Source organism: Pseudophryne corroboree, chromosome 3 (assembly GCF_028390025.1).
Source record: "Pseudophryne corroboree isolate aPseCor3 chromosome 3, aPseCor3.hap2, whole genome shotgun sequence".
NCBI lineage: Eukaryota > Metazoa > Chordata > Amphibia > Anura > Myobatrachidae > Pseudophryne > Pseudophryne corroboree.
Genome location: NC_086446.1, coordinates 626,914,470 through 626,931,510, shown reverse-complemented (window position 1 = coordinate 626,931,510; position 17,041 = coordinate 626,914,470). Strand labels below are relative to the sequence as shown.

The window sequence follows — 17,041 nt, the reverse complement described above, 5'->3', positions numbered from 1 at the left end:
GTAGGTCAGTACATAAGAAAAATTTTACTTTTTAGGTTGTAATTACCTGGACTCAGATGTTGTTCAATGTTTGATGTACTGTTCTGAATATGTATATTCACTTTGTGCAGTGTCGAACTGGGGCATGAAGGGCCCGCAGAGGAAGACAGTGGTAGGGGACCATGCTTAAGGGCTTGGTCAAGCCTTATAGAGAACATAGCCTGCAGGCAATATGGATACAACAGTGCATGGTCTGTTCATCCATGTTCCTGCTCTACCAGGTAACAGACCCTGTAATAGAGTGAAGCTGGGTACACACTAGCCGATGTGCTTACCTGGTGATATTGGCTTCGTCGGGGACCCGTTGGGGTTCGGCATCGGCAAGTGCATACACACTTGCTGATGCCGGTGGGGGGATTGGGGGCCAAGCCACAGCCCTCGTTAACGAGGTCCTTTCTCACCTGAACTGGGAGCGCACATCATTAACGGTGTTGAGTGTACACACTAGACGAGATAGTAAAACATATCGCTCAGAAGGGACAATCTGAGCGATATCTTTTACTTTCTCGTCTAGTGTGTATGGGGCTTAACAATGTATAATTCCACTGCACTGCCTGAAACTTGACATTAGGAGGGGCCCTCAGACAGTGGGGCCTACTGGGGATTTCCACTGTACCCCTGTAGGCCAGTACGACCCTTACTTTGTGATCCCCGCACCAGCTGCCCCTTTACTTCAGCAATTAGAATGCCAGCTCTTTTGGCATGTTATACTGTTACGTTGCTAAGGGAATTGTGAATCTTTTGGGACGGGTTTGTGCTTGTTGCTAAATACGGGTTGGGATACGTAATACCGGCAGTTAGGAAGGCTCAGCGGTCAGAATACTGATACCGGCATCCTGACTGCCAAAATACTGCCAGGGGTGAGAAACTATACTAATCCTACCCCTGACCTTAACCCTCCCTTCCCGCTGCCTAACCCTAACCCTCCCCCCGGCATACTGACGTTTTGTATTTCTGCTGTCGAGATTCCCGCATCGGTATTCTGACGGCTGTTGTGATCCGACGCCTTTCTTCTGACCACCAGAATTCCTAAATACATCTGTAAAGCGAAGCTTACCATGCCATCAACAAGTTGGTGAAACTCTTCCACTGCCTGATCATAGTCTAACACAGAAAGTGAGCTGTTATGACCAAAATTGGGATAACAATTTATATATATTCGAGTACTGCTAAAAGCAAAAGAATATGCTAAATATAGCGCAGTACTGTATGCTTTATCCTGTAAAGTGCCAATAGTACAAAACATATGTAATATATATATATATATATGTACATATACAGAAGCCATTTATGCATTTACATTTATCTTCTAAACTGAACAAGAGAATGACAACTAAATGAGGGCACAGACCCTATGTTACACATTTATCCCTGTATCCATGTCGATGAACGTCGCACAATAATGTCCCACCTCAGAATTTTCGGGTTCTAAAGATGTTACATAATGGAAATGAATCAAGCCTTCTAAAGTGTATTGACGTTTCCCATAGCAACAAATCATCTTGTACAGTAGCTAGCAATTTATCAAGTGCATTCTATAAAATGATAGGTAGAAGCTGTGTGGTTACTATGGACAACTTCTCCACTTGTCCACGCTTTAGAAAGCTTGATCTCCCTCTTTGTCTGATATATTTAACTTTAGAAACATCTACCATTATTACCAAATGGAAAATCAGTACAGGTTAGGGCACACGCCTAACATAAGCAACACATTTTGGGCACACACCTTCACGGTCAGTTGACATGTGTGCTAGAAATAATTCTCTTTTATTATCATACATGTGCGCCTCAGTATCTAATGCACCATTTCCCCCCTCCACCCCTTTCCCTGGCTCTCTAGACTTGCAGACACGTGATTGTAAAAGATGCGAAAATTACCGTGCTGGACCTGAGGTGACCGAGGACATCTGTTACCTGTCACCGATTGATCACTGAACGCCTGCCAGTTTTCTTAGCCCATTTCCAGGAATAATTAGTGGACTTTTTCTAATTTATACATTTTAAATGTGATGGCTTCTTATTTATTGCTCCTGCGCATTTTGGAATTTGTTTACTTTGAATTCTGTGACCACACAGGCCATACTAATTCATATATGTACCATCTCGTATATGTATGCAATTAGATCAGAAGAGCCTGGAATTAAAGGTACGCTCAAGTTAATAAGTGTCCTACGTTTTCTTCTGTCATCTGAGAGATAAGGTAAACCTGTGTAATTGTCGAGGTTTATTATGTAAAACAGAGTGATGTCACTGGTTCGTAAGCACTCGATTGGCTGCCATCCCATAAGTACTCATGCAGGGGACAGAATGGTTTTCTTCTGTATGTAGGGGGGGAAAGGGAGGTACAAGTACACTTGACGTAATGAATGGTTTTAATTCTAGCAATGTCACAAAAAGAAAGTTCCATTGTAAATAAAGAGTATATTGAAGTATTTGCTAATTATGCAGCAATTAGTTTGCCTCAAAAATAATTGTTTTGGGTTTACAGTTTTAAACCATGAAAACAGCACATCACACAGTCCTTGACAGAGGCTTGACTATTTCCCTTTGCAACCCCCTTTTATAGAGTACAAAACACAGAGCTACTCAAGGCAAAAGTAGCGGAACCAAACTTCTTTTGAGAATAGCTGCATAGCTGTATTAGCATTTCCTCAGCATTTCCTCAGCATTTCAGAAAGTAGACAAGACAATAGAAGCCAACTTCGACACTGTGAAGCATTTGGTTGTCAGTAGCTCCAGGTACAGAGCATTATGGGTGGTTGAGTTTGGCAATAGTTGCAGTGATGAAGTTTCTCCATTCTGGATTTGGGGCCTGATTCAGAGGAGGACAGAAGTCAGCACACAAAGTTTTACTTATGCTCATGTGTCCTGGTGGTCACCGATAGGCATTCTTGGGCAGCGACAAGGGGGAGTGGCTCTAGTCGGTGGGTGTGTCAAGACACAGGTCCTCTTAGACCAGCAGACAAATTCCATTGCACATTCTAAACAACCATAGTGTTGCCCAGAAGTCTGATGGTGTTGCGGATTCGAGCTGCAGACAGTGGGCGTTATAATAGACGGCCCATCTGCTGCAGTATTAGCATAATTTAGCATCCACACCTAAATCAGGCCTTCAGTGTAGTTAGATAAAGTTGTACTGTAAGTAAAGTTTGTTTAAAAAAAACCCAAAACCTACACACTCTGGTGATTGACACCAGTGTACTTATGCTGCATGCAAACTTAATCCACTGCACATGTGCACAACTTGCACCATTAGCTTGTGCTTTGGGATACACACACAGGTATCCTTTAGGTAGAGTACAGTAAGGAAGGGCACGTAAGTTAAGCATACCCATTGGAGGTGCATCTTTCGGGTTACACATACCTCTTGATATACGTTTGTCACTCAGTGTAAATTCTGCGTCCACACAAGGAAAATGCTGGATTTGAACTAATGATGATTGCAGGATATTGGCTACAGATGCATTTATGAATTACATTTGACATTGTTGAAACGTAAGACGTGTAAATCTCGGAATACAGGAGCAACAGAGAGTTCATGTTTACACATATGTTACCATCGTTTGTGTTCCTATGAATTGCTTCCTTTATTGCAGTGCATAACTGTCACTGTGTGGTTGTTTAGTTAATTAGTGTGCTTACTATAAATATTGGATTTTTTCCTCCAGAGTGCCTCCAGTACAGATGTCCAAAATACAGGACAGAGAAATCGTATATCAAATTAATATTAAAAAAAAAAACCATATTCTCAGCTTCAGATACCAAGTTGTAGATGAACCAGGATTAGTTATTTAAGTCCTTTAGTCCAAGATAAGGATATGAGTGGCAGCTGCTGTCCCTAATGGGTGGTGTTCAGTATGCCGGCTGTTGGGATCCCGGCGCTCAGTATACCGGCGCCGGAATCCCGACACCCAGCATACCGACAACTATTTTTCCTCTTGGGGGTCCACGACACCCCTGGAGGGAGAATAAATAGCGTGGCGCACGTAGCACACCACCGTGCCCGCAGTGTGACGAGCGTGAGCCCGCAAGGGACTCATTTGCGCTCGCCCAGCTGTCGGTATGCTGGCGGTCAGGATCCCGGCGCCGGTATGCTGGCCGCCGGCATAACATACTACACCCGTCACTAATAATTTAAAATCTAACTGAAATAAAGAAGAAACTGTGTAAATAAGAGCTTCCTGGAGTGATCTCTTTAGGATTCTTTTAAAATGAGAACGATACAAGAGCTTTACAGTAATAAAACATGGCAGGAGCTTTAAAGTGTATTGTGTTTACAGTTTACTATAATTAGAAATTAATGACACAATAACACAGTAGTGTATTATGGTTCTTTTTTTTTTTTATTGTAAATATTTGATTGCAGAATTGTTTTGTGGATTTCTTGGCACACGACTGATCCCCAAACATAGAGCTTTCAAAGAAACACTCTATTATACAGTAGCTAGAAAGTCACTGGTTAGTCAAGTTCATATGAGTGCAAATAAGCATTCATCTAAAAGACGTTCTTCCCTCTTTATTTGCTGGATCCCACAGTGTGTTAATTATCGTTACTTGGGCATACAGGTCTAGAAAGGACAGCCACATTCTTCTTGCTGTAGTGTCATAGCCATCTAATCCTGACCCGACCTGGGCTACAAACTACAGCATTTAGTAATGGGTATGCAGGCTGTTCAACAGAGGTCCCTGGTAGCTGTAGCACTGCTTAATTCAGATATCTGAGGGAGTAAGTACAACTTAATACATACTTGCCTATTGTCAAAGTAACACCTACAGCGCGGACGTGTACTGCTATAAAAATTAATTCCATCCAAATGTACATGAGCCCCAAAGTTAGTATGATCTACTTGTTGAAGAAAAAACACTGATCTTTTTCAGGATTTGTTTGTGCATTGTGTTTTACAAGAGGTTCTATATACTGTAAGGGGCCTCGAGAAACCTTATTTAAAATGCATGTAGCCATAGGGATCATTGTGCCTTATAACCAATGCAGGAAAATGGCACTGATGATCACATTTGAATGTATGAATCTGATTTCTTTTTTTACCCCCCAAAGAATGTAACATCTATATAATGGGGATAATGTGCAATCAGGGAGATGGCTGGTCTGTTCAGGGAGTCAGGGAGACTGCTACTATTTCAGGGAGTCTCCTGCAGAATGAGGGAGGGTAGGTAACTATGGCTTAATATAAGGATTAAAACCTGATTTCAGTAGAAATTGACGTGTAAGAGTGACTTTCAGACTGTTAGGGAGGGCTGTTCTATAAATGCATCAGACGCTGAAGAGTCAGACTCCCGTTACACTTCAACAGTGTCTACAATGTTACTGCAAGGCCGTTATTGTATCATTGCATGTCATGCTACTGCATTTTGGAAGCAGTAGGGACAATTTGTTCAGGTGTCCCACCTATTATCTGACCCTGAATTTATAGGAAACATGTTTAGTAATGTTTTGTTTTATTTTTAAATTAAGTATTCCATATTTTTTACTGTCATAATCTTATGTATCGTTCTGCCTGTTGTGTAATTATACCGAGTGTTATTTAGTATTTGAAGTGCCAAGCTGTGTATGTTTATACAGCAACTGAATTAATTTGTAGTTTCTATCATGTTTACAGTGTACGTTAGATCATGATGTACTGTATCCCAATGTCATTTTCCCTTCATTTGTTGATGAGAATTTTCATGTTCCAAGTCGGTTATGAAATTTGTTAAACACTTTTTCATTTATTGTTTTACTATATTTAACTATGGCATCTCCTATTTTGTAATTATTCCACTAGAGGGAGCGTTAGCAACATATAAATATACACTATAAAACAAATAGAAATTTACTGGTAGAATAGTTTAAGCTTTATTCGTAACAAACAAACAAAAAATACTTTATCAAATTGAAGCCTAAGACATATTTTGGAATGAAATGGTGGCCATGTACTCTTCTGAGCACACTTGAAGATATAACTTGGAATTAAAGACAATATAAAAGGACATTTAAAAGCATTTGCGGTGCACAATAGAGGGGCCGGCTTCATCATATTCTGGTTTGCTGATCCACATCTGCTGAAAGGTGGACAGGGACGCCAGGATGGATCCACCAATCCAGACTGAGTACTTGCGTTCTGGAGGAGCGATGATCTAAAGGGTAAATGGAAAAAGTAAGTAAAGTATCATTTGAACTATTAGAATATTAATTACAGCTTTTTTTTGTTTTATTTTTTTTTTACTAATTTTGGGCCAGGTATACTAAGGCTTAAAAACTGATAAAGTGGAGAGTGATAAAGTACCAGCCAGTGAGCTCCTAGCTGCCATGGTTCAGGCTGGATTTGAAAGATGACAGGAGCTGGTTGGTTGGTACTTTATCAATCTCCACTTTATCAGTTTTCAAGGCTTAGTACATCTGGTCCATAGTTTCCAAACTGCGGAAAATAATGCCCATAACTAAAATACTTTTTATCACTTATGAGATTATAAGAAGGATCTTGGTAATTAATATTTTTATTGGTTTGGTTCTTCAGGCTACTATTAATGATTTACAATTATTGATGGTTTAATATTTGCCATGGGACTACCATGGCAACCACAGTCACATGGCATACTTTGTAGTCCACAGAGACTTTTTGGAACACTCCTCTGAGCTCAGCTGCACTGAACACTGCAAAATCCTCCGTTTTACACTGAAAGGCATTATCTATGTGTTTTAAGCTTAATAAGCTCATTCTTGCATTATATCATCTGTTCCCTAGGTTAAGAGTCATTCACCAATTAGGCTAAAAATGTGAAGACTGGTGTATTAGTAGAGTGTGGCTTTACAATCCCACCAAAAGAAACTTTCTGGAGATAGAGTATGTTTGCAACTTGTGAGCCATGTGACTTTATGTTCTTTTGTACTAGACACTGTAGAATTGTGTCTCTCACTACTGGTAGAAATGCAGTTCAGTAAAGTAATTAGAAATATTTAAACAAATACATGAAATATAGGCTTGTGATCAGAATAATTTAATCTAATATTCTTGGATTATAATGTTGTTTTGTGTATTTAAAGGGATACTGTATCTGAATTGTGTCAGTGGGTTTACCTCCTACACTTGTACACCAGTGGGAGGCACCCTTGTACGGTAGCTGTCTGATAGCTGGGGGAATCTATTGCAATGGATGAAATAACAGGCCCCAAAATGGGCAATTGCTGTAGCCATAGTTATTGCTGTTAGTGCATATTGTCCTACAGCTTTTCCACATAGGTCCTTGTAAATGTGAGACTTTACTCCTTCACCCATAAAAAGTTGGACATCCCCTTTCTGAACCAGAAATAATTATGTGAGTCACAGGCTTTCTCTAGAATAGAATAGTAGCAACGTTTGTGGTTTGGGTGACACTGGTGATCTTCAAGAGCAGAGATTATAAAGAACTGTTCAGCTACTAGTGTACAAAAATAAATCTTTGTATCAGCTTTTCAGTTTTTAAAGTTCTATATACATTACATCTTTACCAATTATACTGCTGGTTCGAAGACGCAAGCCATTGCATCCCTCTGACTGGTCACTTCAGTATCATTGCTATGATATAAGAACAACTTACCTTGATTTTCATTGTGCTGGGGGCTAAAGCAGTGATTTCCTTTTGCATTCTGTCAGCAATGCCAGGATACATTGTAGTACCTCCTGACAATACGTTGTTGGCATACAGGTCTTTCCTGATGTCAATGTCGCATTTCATGATACTGTTGTATGTGGTTTCATGGATACCAGCAGATTCCATTCCTGTGTAATATAAAGCATTCTAGAGGTTAATATGAATATATAGTGGTCAGAAGAAGAAAAAAATAATGAATAACTAAACTATGAATGAACTGTTCAAGAAAAAAAGGGGCCCGGACATTAAATCCTCCTTATACTCTAGGTGGCTAGAGTTGATCAGCTAGAGCAGAGCCGGCCTTAGTCATAGGCAAACTAGGCAAATGCCTAGGGCATTTGGTATGCTTAGGGGCACCAGCAGCTTCTGCTGATTAAAATGATATGCGGCATGCCTATATTCTGTGTGTGACTGCGGCTGTATCTGCATACGAAATGCTACGTTACAGTGTATTCCTGGAAAATAATTTTAATCAGCAGAAGCTGCTTGTGCGTCCTAGACACATAGTAATGCAAATAATATGATGCATTTTCATAAACAAAAGGCGCCCGACGTTAGCAGAGCTGCCAGCTGACTCATGCCAGGCATCTCCTGCAGAACTAGTGGCGGTGCTAGGGGGCACCAGCCAAAATCTTGCCTAGGGCATCATATTGGTTAGGGCCGGCTCTGAGCTAGAGGAATACGGTGAATGGGTGTCTGTAATGGGTTCAAATCACTTTGCTACTTTCAATTTATGGTAAGTAAATTCTATGTTACTCAATACCCCCCATTCATTTCTGATGTGACACAATAAAACATAAGGTGCAAGTCAGTAGACCAACTATATGAAGATGTTCAGGCAGCTGCTGAATCGATCTGTCCAATTCATCTGCAGATAAACACGTTTCACCATTCCTCCTTCGCTGTAGAAAGTGCGTATTTGCTGCATGTTTATCAGTTACTGTGGTAAATGTTGACTGAACAGTGGTATGTTGTATACTTGAGGAAAGAGCAGCTATTTTTTTTCCTAGCGATATAGTACCTTCCTATCAATCTGACACGCTAATGATTGTATTCTCTCACCAATGAAAGAGGGTTGGAAGAGAGTTTCAGGGCAGCGGAACCGCTCATTGCCAATGGTGATGACCTGACCGTCCGGAAGTTCATAGCTCTTTTCAAGGGAAGAAGAAGAGGCAGCTGTGGCCATTTCATTTTCAAAGTCCAGAGCCACGTAGCACAGCTTCTCTTTGATGTCACGGACAATTTCACGCTCAGCTGTACGCAGGAGAAAAAGCTATGAGTATTCTCTTGTTTCGGAGGGAACCATGGCAGGTAAGACCTTCGTCTGTTAGGAATCTAGAACTCTTACCAGTAGTTACAAAAGAATAGCCGCGTTCAGTCAGGATCTTCATGAGGTAGTCTGTTAGGTCACGGCCAGCCAGATCAAGACGCATGATGGCATGAGGGAGGGCATAACCTTCATAGATTGGTACATTGTGGGTGACACCATCACCAGAGTCGAGTACGATACCTATAAAGAACCAAATATTGGTCAAACAGATGTCATCTGGAGACTGACTCGGTGGATAGGACATGTCCAGCCCACAGTAGATTTCACTAACCTATACCTAGCCTCTAAAGCCCAGTACTCACGGGCCGATCAAGGAGAGATGCGTGCTGAGCGAACCGCTCAGCACACATCTCTCCTGCCGCTCAGCACAGCGCGATCTGTGCGGGGGGAGACGGGGGGCCGCTCACTTCACCCAGCGGGTGAAGTGAGCGACCCGCTAGATTGGCCTGCATGCAGGCCAATCTAGCAGCGGCGATAGCGATGTGCGGGGCCGCGCATCGCTATCGCCGAGGGGGCTACACACGGAGCGATCCTGCCGATATTCTAAGCAATCTAGTCAGATTGCTTAGAATATCGCTCCGTGAGTACCCCCCTTAAGTCTGTGTCTGAGGTGCAGTTGTCAGCACTTCCCAGCCATACTGTTGTGTGATTGGCTATTTCAGTTGATATTACTAATTGATGTTTAGTCAGCAGCACCTGGCAACTGCAACATGCATGCTCCCCATAAGTCTCTAGCTGAATACCCAACAACCTAATTCTGATGTTTACTCACCAGTTGTACGGCCAGAAGCATAAAGTGATAGCACCGCCTGGATAGCAACATACATGGCTGGTACGTTGAATGTCTCAAACATTATCTGCAAGCAGAGAATACAGTGTCAGAGGGAAACCATTCCTTTGCACCTTACACACATTTTTCAATAAAACTAAATTACTAATTTCCTCTATAATGCATAAAAGAATTTAAAGGCTTTTTAACTGCAATTTATTTATTCATTAAAATATAAATACCATCACCCAGATGGCAATATAACCAGCAAATATAGATGCATTGGATAAATGAATCCAATCCAGCTCCATTTACTGGCTATATTGCCATTTGGGTGATGATATATACAATTGTATTTTTAATGCATTAAGTGTTTATTACATTTTTTTTTATCCTCTGTCCACAAGATGTATATATTTACAAGATAAGACTTAGCGCTGCCATCCACTCTTCTTCCTTATTGCATGTTAGTGGGGGTGACTTCCTATATATTGTGGCAGCTGCTCGGCAAAGCAAAAACCTATCAAAGCGCCCAAATTATACCTTGGTATTTTTCTTACTGAAAATAGGGACTTTTGCCCTTGAAAAATCTGTCCAAAACAAAGATTAAGTAAGTACCACATATTTACTTCTAATGATACAAAATGTTAGTACCTGGGTCATTTTTTCTCTGTTTGCTTTGGGATTCAATGGAGCCTCTGTGAGAAGGGTTGGATGTTCTTCTGGTGCCACACGGAGTTCATTGTAGAAACTGTGATGCCAAATCTTAAAAATAAATAATACCTGAATGTACCTGGCACATGTTAATTTACCAGACTTTCCCTGTGTTCCCTTGGACTGTTATAATCACAATTTTCTGAGCTGCAGTTAATGCACAGTAATGTCACATACAGTACTGAAGCCATGTCTGTCTGGTGGGGACACTTGCAGACCACCTGAGGAATAATTATGTAATGTACTTTCCGCCAACGTATAAATAATTATACAAAGCTGACTGTAGTACTATGTTTACTATATCTTCTTGGGAAATAAAAGGCGTATTTATAGCCAGCCTCTTACAGGGTTTAGCCCACACTTAGCTAGCTAATAATATGAACCATTGTCTTCTATTAAACACATCGAACAAGCTACTGTTTGCTTTACACAGGAGTGAATGATACCCACTTGTGCCTTAAAGTGACAGTCTAGTTAAAGGCAGCACTTGACACCCCCTTCTTGATATGTGGGTGTACTGTTGTCTTGTTCCCTTTAACAGCTGATTAATTTGTTTTTTTAGACCTTTGCATTACATATAGTAAATTATGGAAAAGGTAATAGTCATACATGCAAGCTGTACATGCACCATGTAGTCTACTGGTAAAACGTACCTTCTCCATGTCATCCCAGTTTGTGATGATGCCATGTTCAATGGGGTACTTCAGGGTCAGGATACCTCTTTTGCTCTGAGCTTCATCACCAACATAGCTGTCCTTCTGACCCATACCCACCATCACACCCTGGATAGAGGAAGAATAAGGGGCTTAGTCTCCTGGACTGTGCAGATTGTGCTTTGTAAAATGATTCTTAGCACAGTAAACAAAACATTTGTATAGAATCAAATTATAAACTGGCTTTATTTTCCCTTTATCTGTAGACCAAGAATTCTAAGTATCACCAAGGAATTTTAAGACCATAGAAATGTTTAGGGCCTCCAATCTTGTATTCTAACACTGGTCATGGAACTTGGGTGACTTTGATGTGTATTACTTATAGAGGTTGATGTATCGAGCAATGAATAAAGTGGAGAAGTAGACCAACGGAGAAGTTGCACATACAGTAGCAACCAATCCGCAATGAGGTAACATTTATCAAGTACAGTCTTTAAAATGATTGGTAGAAGCTGTTTGCTACGGACAACTTCTCAACTGGTCCACATCTCCACTCTTTTCACTGCTTGATACATCAGCTCCGTCATCTCTCTGATTTGTAGCCATATATCTAGTGATTATGTAATCACTACCAGACTATGATGATATTGTCTACAGTATCAACATTATGTGTATTTAATTGGATATACTATGCATAATAAATGTTGCCTAGACCTTAGATATTGAGTGCAACACATCTTCAACACTCAAATAGAAGTTTATTATTTCTACTTAAATTTTCACTGTATATTTACTGTACAAGTAATTATATAATTATTCTCTACAGTAATATCAATAGCTTATGGCTATGCTGATCTCTGTTCTATACAGCCCATCATGAGGTGTGCACCGTCCAGCTGGGCAAGGTGAGAAGGTTGTGACCATGAAGGCCTAAGACTGATGACATGTTGCACCAGCTTTTATGTTCTTATTTAATACAGCTAAAATAAACTTACTGATCCTCTTACGATTTGCTCGTCAATTTCAAATCAATGTCCTCATACCATACTACACATTATGGAAGACCATTTGCATTTGATGTAATGAGAGATTATGTCTTAATTGGTGAGAATCTGTATATTGGGTGTGCTTTCGTTGTATGCTGCTGAGGTCATGGGGGAGATGTATCTTTTTGGAGAGTGATAAGGTGGAGAGAGATAAAGTGTCAATCAATCAGCTCCTAACTCATGTTACATGTGTTTGAAAAATGACAGGAGCTGATTGGTAGTTTATCTCTCTCCATGACTTAGTACATCTGCCCCATGTGACAACCGTTCGATGGGCAGAATACTGCGAGCCAAGGAAACTCCATTTCAACTGTAAATTCTTTTCATTCATGCTTGATCATACTTTCAGTAATTGGAAACAGTGCATTATTTAACATACAGTATATTTTAATATTAATGATCTCATGCCATCTTAGTGAATGTAAAACACTTATATAAAGTCACATGGGGAGATGTATCAAACCTTAGAGAGGGATAAAGTGGAGTAGTTGCAAACAATCATCTTCAAACTGTCATTTTATAGTCTGTGCTAGATAAATTATAGATAAAAGCTGATCGCTATGGGCAACTTCTTGATTTTATCTTTAAGGTTTGATACGTCTCCCTATCCTATCTGTCAAAAAGCAGCAGTCCCATCTGATGTGTCTGAGGACCAGGACTATGCTAAATGTATAGTAATGACCAGCATGTTGCTCCAGAGACATTGTATCTTTGAGGATCATATTTTTACCTGATGCCTGGGGCGACCCACAATGGAAGGGAATACTGCTCTCGGAGCATCGTCCCCAGCGAAGCCAGCCTTACAAAGTCCAGAACCATTGTCGCACACCAGTGCAGTAGTGTCTTCCTCGTCACACATCTTTTATTACAACTTACTCGAACCTCTCAAGAAACCTGCAGAAAAATAAAATATGTGGTGATTGTATGTTTCATAACATTAGTGTTAAATTAGCCCAATGCTCAATTAGTCTATCCACTGGTTTCCAAGACTTCAAATGCACCGTACAGTAAAAACTTACATCAAAGCCTAGTAGCCCACCTCTTCCTAATGCTGCCCCTACTCTACCCCCTACTCCTCCTAACTTATACCCACCTGCTCATCCTTACTCATCCCTTACTGCCCACCCTACACCTACTTTTCCTTACACATCCCTTTCTGCCCATCCTACACCTACTCCTTACTCAGACCTTTCTGCCCATCCTACACCTATTCCCCCTCATTCATCCCCTACTGCCTTCACCCACACCTAATCCCCTCCCACCAAACCTACTCACTCACTCACTCACTCACTCACTCACTCACTCACTCACTCACTCATTGTAACTGCCCCTGGAATATAAGCTCTAACAGCAGGAACTTCTTTCCTCATGGTCTCCTCTTTAGTCATGTTTTCCTGTCTACACTATTTATCTACTCACCCATGTCAGGCACCTTCTGCAGCTGTCTGGCCTCTAAGGGCAGCAGACACTGTAGAGAGACTGTTTGTTGCGTACATACTTTTGGGTCCAGACTTCACACTTCTATGCTCCCTGAGTTATCTCCATCCATCCTCTGGTTCTAACTGTGTACTTTGCGCCGTTCTGTCCATTACATAACTTGTAGTTGTGTTGCTCTGCTATGTAACTCATTGCAGTTTGTTTATTGTGCCATTTGTAGCTGCTCTGCTATGCCACCCAGTGTATGATACTGCAGATCTTTTGTGGCATTTTAGAAATAAATAATAATACATGTAGCTGTAGCATAAGTTGTAGATTGTTTTCAGATGTAACTTCTTTTTTGGGAACATGTCTCTGTGGTCTTAGTAGCTAAGCAAAAGGCCATTCCCATTACATGTAAGTGATGAGCTATATGCTTTGTTGCCATTTTTGTGTGTGCAATCATTCTAAAACTCAATGGGTGGAATTCAATTCTTTTCACCCCCTTCCACACCTGTTCTGTTTCTGCTGACGGAAGTGGTGTAATAATTTCAGCTCACTACCCTTGGGATAGCGAGGGCACCCAACCCTTTACGCAGCTAAACCTGATTACTATGGGCGCGATAACGGGGATCACTTTAGAAAGGAGATTAGGTGTGATATATCATTTGAATACCGCCCAATGTGTGAATGACAGAAGGACGTTTAGATTTGCAAACTCAACCTTGCTTGCTATGTTCTTTTTAATACCCCTTTTCCACTAGCTCTAAAAACACGGGTAAATGCGCGGTGGCGCACATTTACCTGTGTTTTTTTTCTAGTGGAAACGCCCCCCCCCCCCCCCTGCAAATTCCCAGATCAAGTGATCCGGGAATCCTACCCGGGTAGCTTACCGGGTTGAACCCGAGTTCAACCCGGAAAGCTGTGCAGTGTAAACGGAAGCCGTGTCGATGCGACACGGCTCCCGTTCACAGTGTATGGAAGGGCGGTGCTGGGAGATCAAGTGATCTCCCAGCGCCATGCTGCCGCGTCACCAGCAGCGCCACCAACCCGGCAATATGCCGGGTTGGTGAACGCAGTATAGAAGGGGGCTCTAGAACGGGTCGCAGCTGTGTCAGGCTCCCGACTGCGACCCGTGCTAGCTAGTGGAAAAGGGGTATAACAGTGTGTGATACTGCTAGTTGTACATTGAGGGCAAAGAAAATTGCATAACAATGAAAATAATGTTCACTGATTGTGTATTGATGTACACGTGTGATATGTTAATGGGCAAAGGAAGTGACTTCTTGCTTACATCCACTTGCAGTATGTGCCAAGTTTCCTTAAACTGCTCTGAAATAATTTCTCTATTTGCACCTTACTTAGTAGTTTGTAGCAATCCAGCTCTAGAGGTGGTTACCTGAAACTTTTGATGGAATAAGAAGTGTCTGCAGAGTAGACAATATAAAGTTGAAAATATGTATGTCTTTGGCTGCTGTGGAATGCTGGGACTTATAGTTCCACAATACCTAGTGAGCCATAGATAGTTAAAGACTGCTTTGGAAAGCTGATAATCTAGTGATTAATTTTATGCAATGCAGAGAGCAGTATTCTATTTATCATGCCAGTGTAACCTAAAAACTAAGTGTTTACTGGTTGTTGTTTTTTTCTTCAAATGTATTGAATTCGTAAAAGGAGTGAAAACAAATTGAAGGAATTACCACTGCTCAAAGAAACCTGCATATGAGTCACCCTATGGTACAGGGCTTTTCCACCTGCACTCTGACCACACCCTCCCCTCATACACTGAGTCTCCCCATGGCACCGTAACATGCTAGTTGTCACCACCTTAGAAGAAATGTTTATTAAAAAAAATAAAAAGAATACATGTAAGGCAATAAAGCCCAATGACTTATTTTTATGACATGTTAAACAGTGGACATTTAAGCACTCAGTTTTACTGTCTGCCAGTGAGTGAAAAGTTAATATAAAAATATTGTACTTTCTGTTCTACACGGAAGACCTACAGTACAGTTTTCTTTCACAATGGGAAAAAAAAAAAGAAAAAGTTTCAAACCATTGTGCCAAAATATAGTTGTTTGTGTTTATAAGTACATGCAGACAGCCCTTTAACAGATCCCTCACATGAATGAAGAGGTGGCTGGCTCAGAACGAGCCATTTCCTAATTAGGAAATAGTCTGTCAAATCTCTGTTTTGGAAGCAGAATTCCAGGTCAAGGGGTTTTGTTCCATCAAACACACATCCAAGGCTTTCTGCCAGCCCACCCCACCCCACCCTCCTTTTAAAATAAATATATATATATATATATATATATATATATATATATAAATAATAAAAAAAGTTTGGGAGGGAGAGAGTGGGTTTATATATATATTTATTTGTTAAGCTACTGCATGCACAAACCATATTTAGTAACAGAACAAACAGACTAGTACTTGTGGAAAATCAGGTTCTACCTCCTGTGAAACTGTTTTGTACAGCAGGGGCCCCAATTAGTAATCACCAGACTGCCTGGAGCGTGCACAGGCACATAACCATTAGCCTGCAGACCTGTGATTGTTGCACACACTCCCTCTCGCTATCTAGGAACAATTTCCAAGAGCTTTGTCATTTCCAGCATATATCTGTCCAAACCTAACAATTGGAAAAAAACATCTGCGCTGCTGTATAACTTTCCAAGTAATTCCAGGAGACAAGGGGTTAAGCATCTGCTTCCAGTTTTCAGTGCACTACAGCAAAGAGAAGTCAACTAACTACAGTACATAAAATATATATATATATATATATATATATATATATATAGATATATATATATATATATATATATATATATATATATATAGATGTGCACTTGGAAAATGCATAAACTTGGTAGGAATAGAATATAACTTTAACCCTTTATTCCTACAGTACCACCAATTATCCACCCCAAAACCTGTTCAATCCATATTCAATGTTTCAAGCACTGCAAACAATACATCAGTGCTGTACATAAAGGATGAAGCAGTATCCTATAAGCATGGAGCATCTGGCCATCACTTACCCTGACCGTGCTTTGCTGGGGTTAGCTGCTCCGGGATGGTGCGCTGGAAATCTGGAACATGTTTGACTATATAGTCTGTTGGCCTGTTCTCCTCCCACCAGCTTCCCAAAGAAGGAGCACAGACAGAGTGAGAGATGGGGTTGCAGTCTAACACATCCATATAGGGACCTCAAGACAAAAACCTCTAATCTGGGTGGATGAGGGCCCTGGGTCTCTTCCATTGCATTCCATTATAGAACTCAAGAAACAGGAGGAGATTTCAGATGTGGAATATAAACAAATTTTAAAAATTCGGGACAGCTGGTAAAATACTGACATACTGTACTCCTGACAGGCAGCCCTGGCATACAATAAACATTCTTTCATGCAGGGCAGATGCAGTGCACATCTCACAGAGAAAA

The 17,041-nt window shown here is 40.8% G+C and overlaps 2 protein-coding genes across 5 annotated transcripts in view; one reads left to right on the top strand and one right to left on the bottom strand.

Moving 5' to 3' along the window:
• STAMBPL1 (STAM binding protein like 1) overlaps positions 1-2,471 on the top strand; it is a 217,025-nt gene extending 214,554 nt beyond the window's left edge. For all 4 annotated transcript variants that reach the window (XM_063961699.1, XM_063961698.1, XM_063961696.1 and 1 more), the window contains exon 11: positions 1,880-2,471. In XM_063961699.1, coding sequence (XP_063817769.1) covers positions 1,880-1,936 — 57 coding nt within the window. In that variant the 3' untranslated portion in view covers positions 1,937-2,471. The remainder of the gene's footprint in view (positions 1-1,879) is intronic.
• A 3,398-nt stretch (positions 2,472-5,869) lies between these two features.
• On the bottom strand, positions 5,870-16,748 carry ACTA2 (actin alpha 2, smooth muscle). Its single transcript, XM_063961695.1, has 9 exons — positions 16,641-16,748; positions 12,911-13,074; positions 11,135-11,263; positions 10,422-10,532; positions 9,771-9,855; positions 9,017-9,178; positions 8,731-8,922; positions 7,615-7,796; positions 5,870-6,174 (listed from the first exon to the last, which is right to left on the bottom strand). Exons 2-9 carry the CDS (start codon positions 13,037-13,039, stop codon positions 6,031-6,033), a joined length of 1,134 nt encoding a protein of 377 aa, XP_063817765.1. The 5' UTR covers positions 13,040-13,074; positions 16,641-16,748; the 3' UTR covers positions 5,870-6,030.
• Positions 16,749-17,041: the final 293 nt, after the last annotated feature.

Excerpts from the sequence above, each read along its gene's own strand:
- ACTA2 (XM_063961695.1), bottom strand. The coding sequence starts at position 13,039 with ATGTGTGACGAGGAAGACACTACTGCACTGGTGTGCGACAATGGTTCT. Across the intron at positions 11,264-12,910 it reads TGGGTCGCCCCAGGCATCAG|GGTGTGATGGTGGGTATGGG; the intron begins GTAAAAATATGA and ends TCCTCTATCCAG. Across the intron at positions 8,923-9,016 it reads CTATTCTTTTGTAACTACTG|CTGAGCGTGAAATTGTCCGT; the intron begins GTAAGAGTTCTA and ends TCCTGCGTACAG.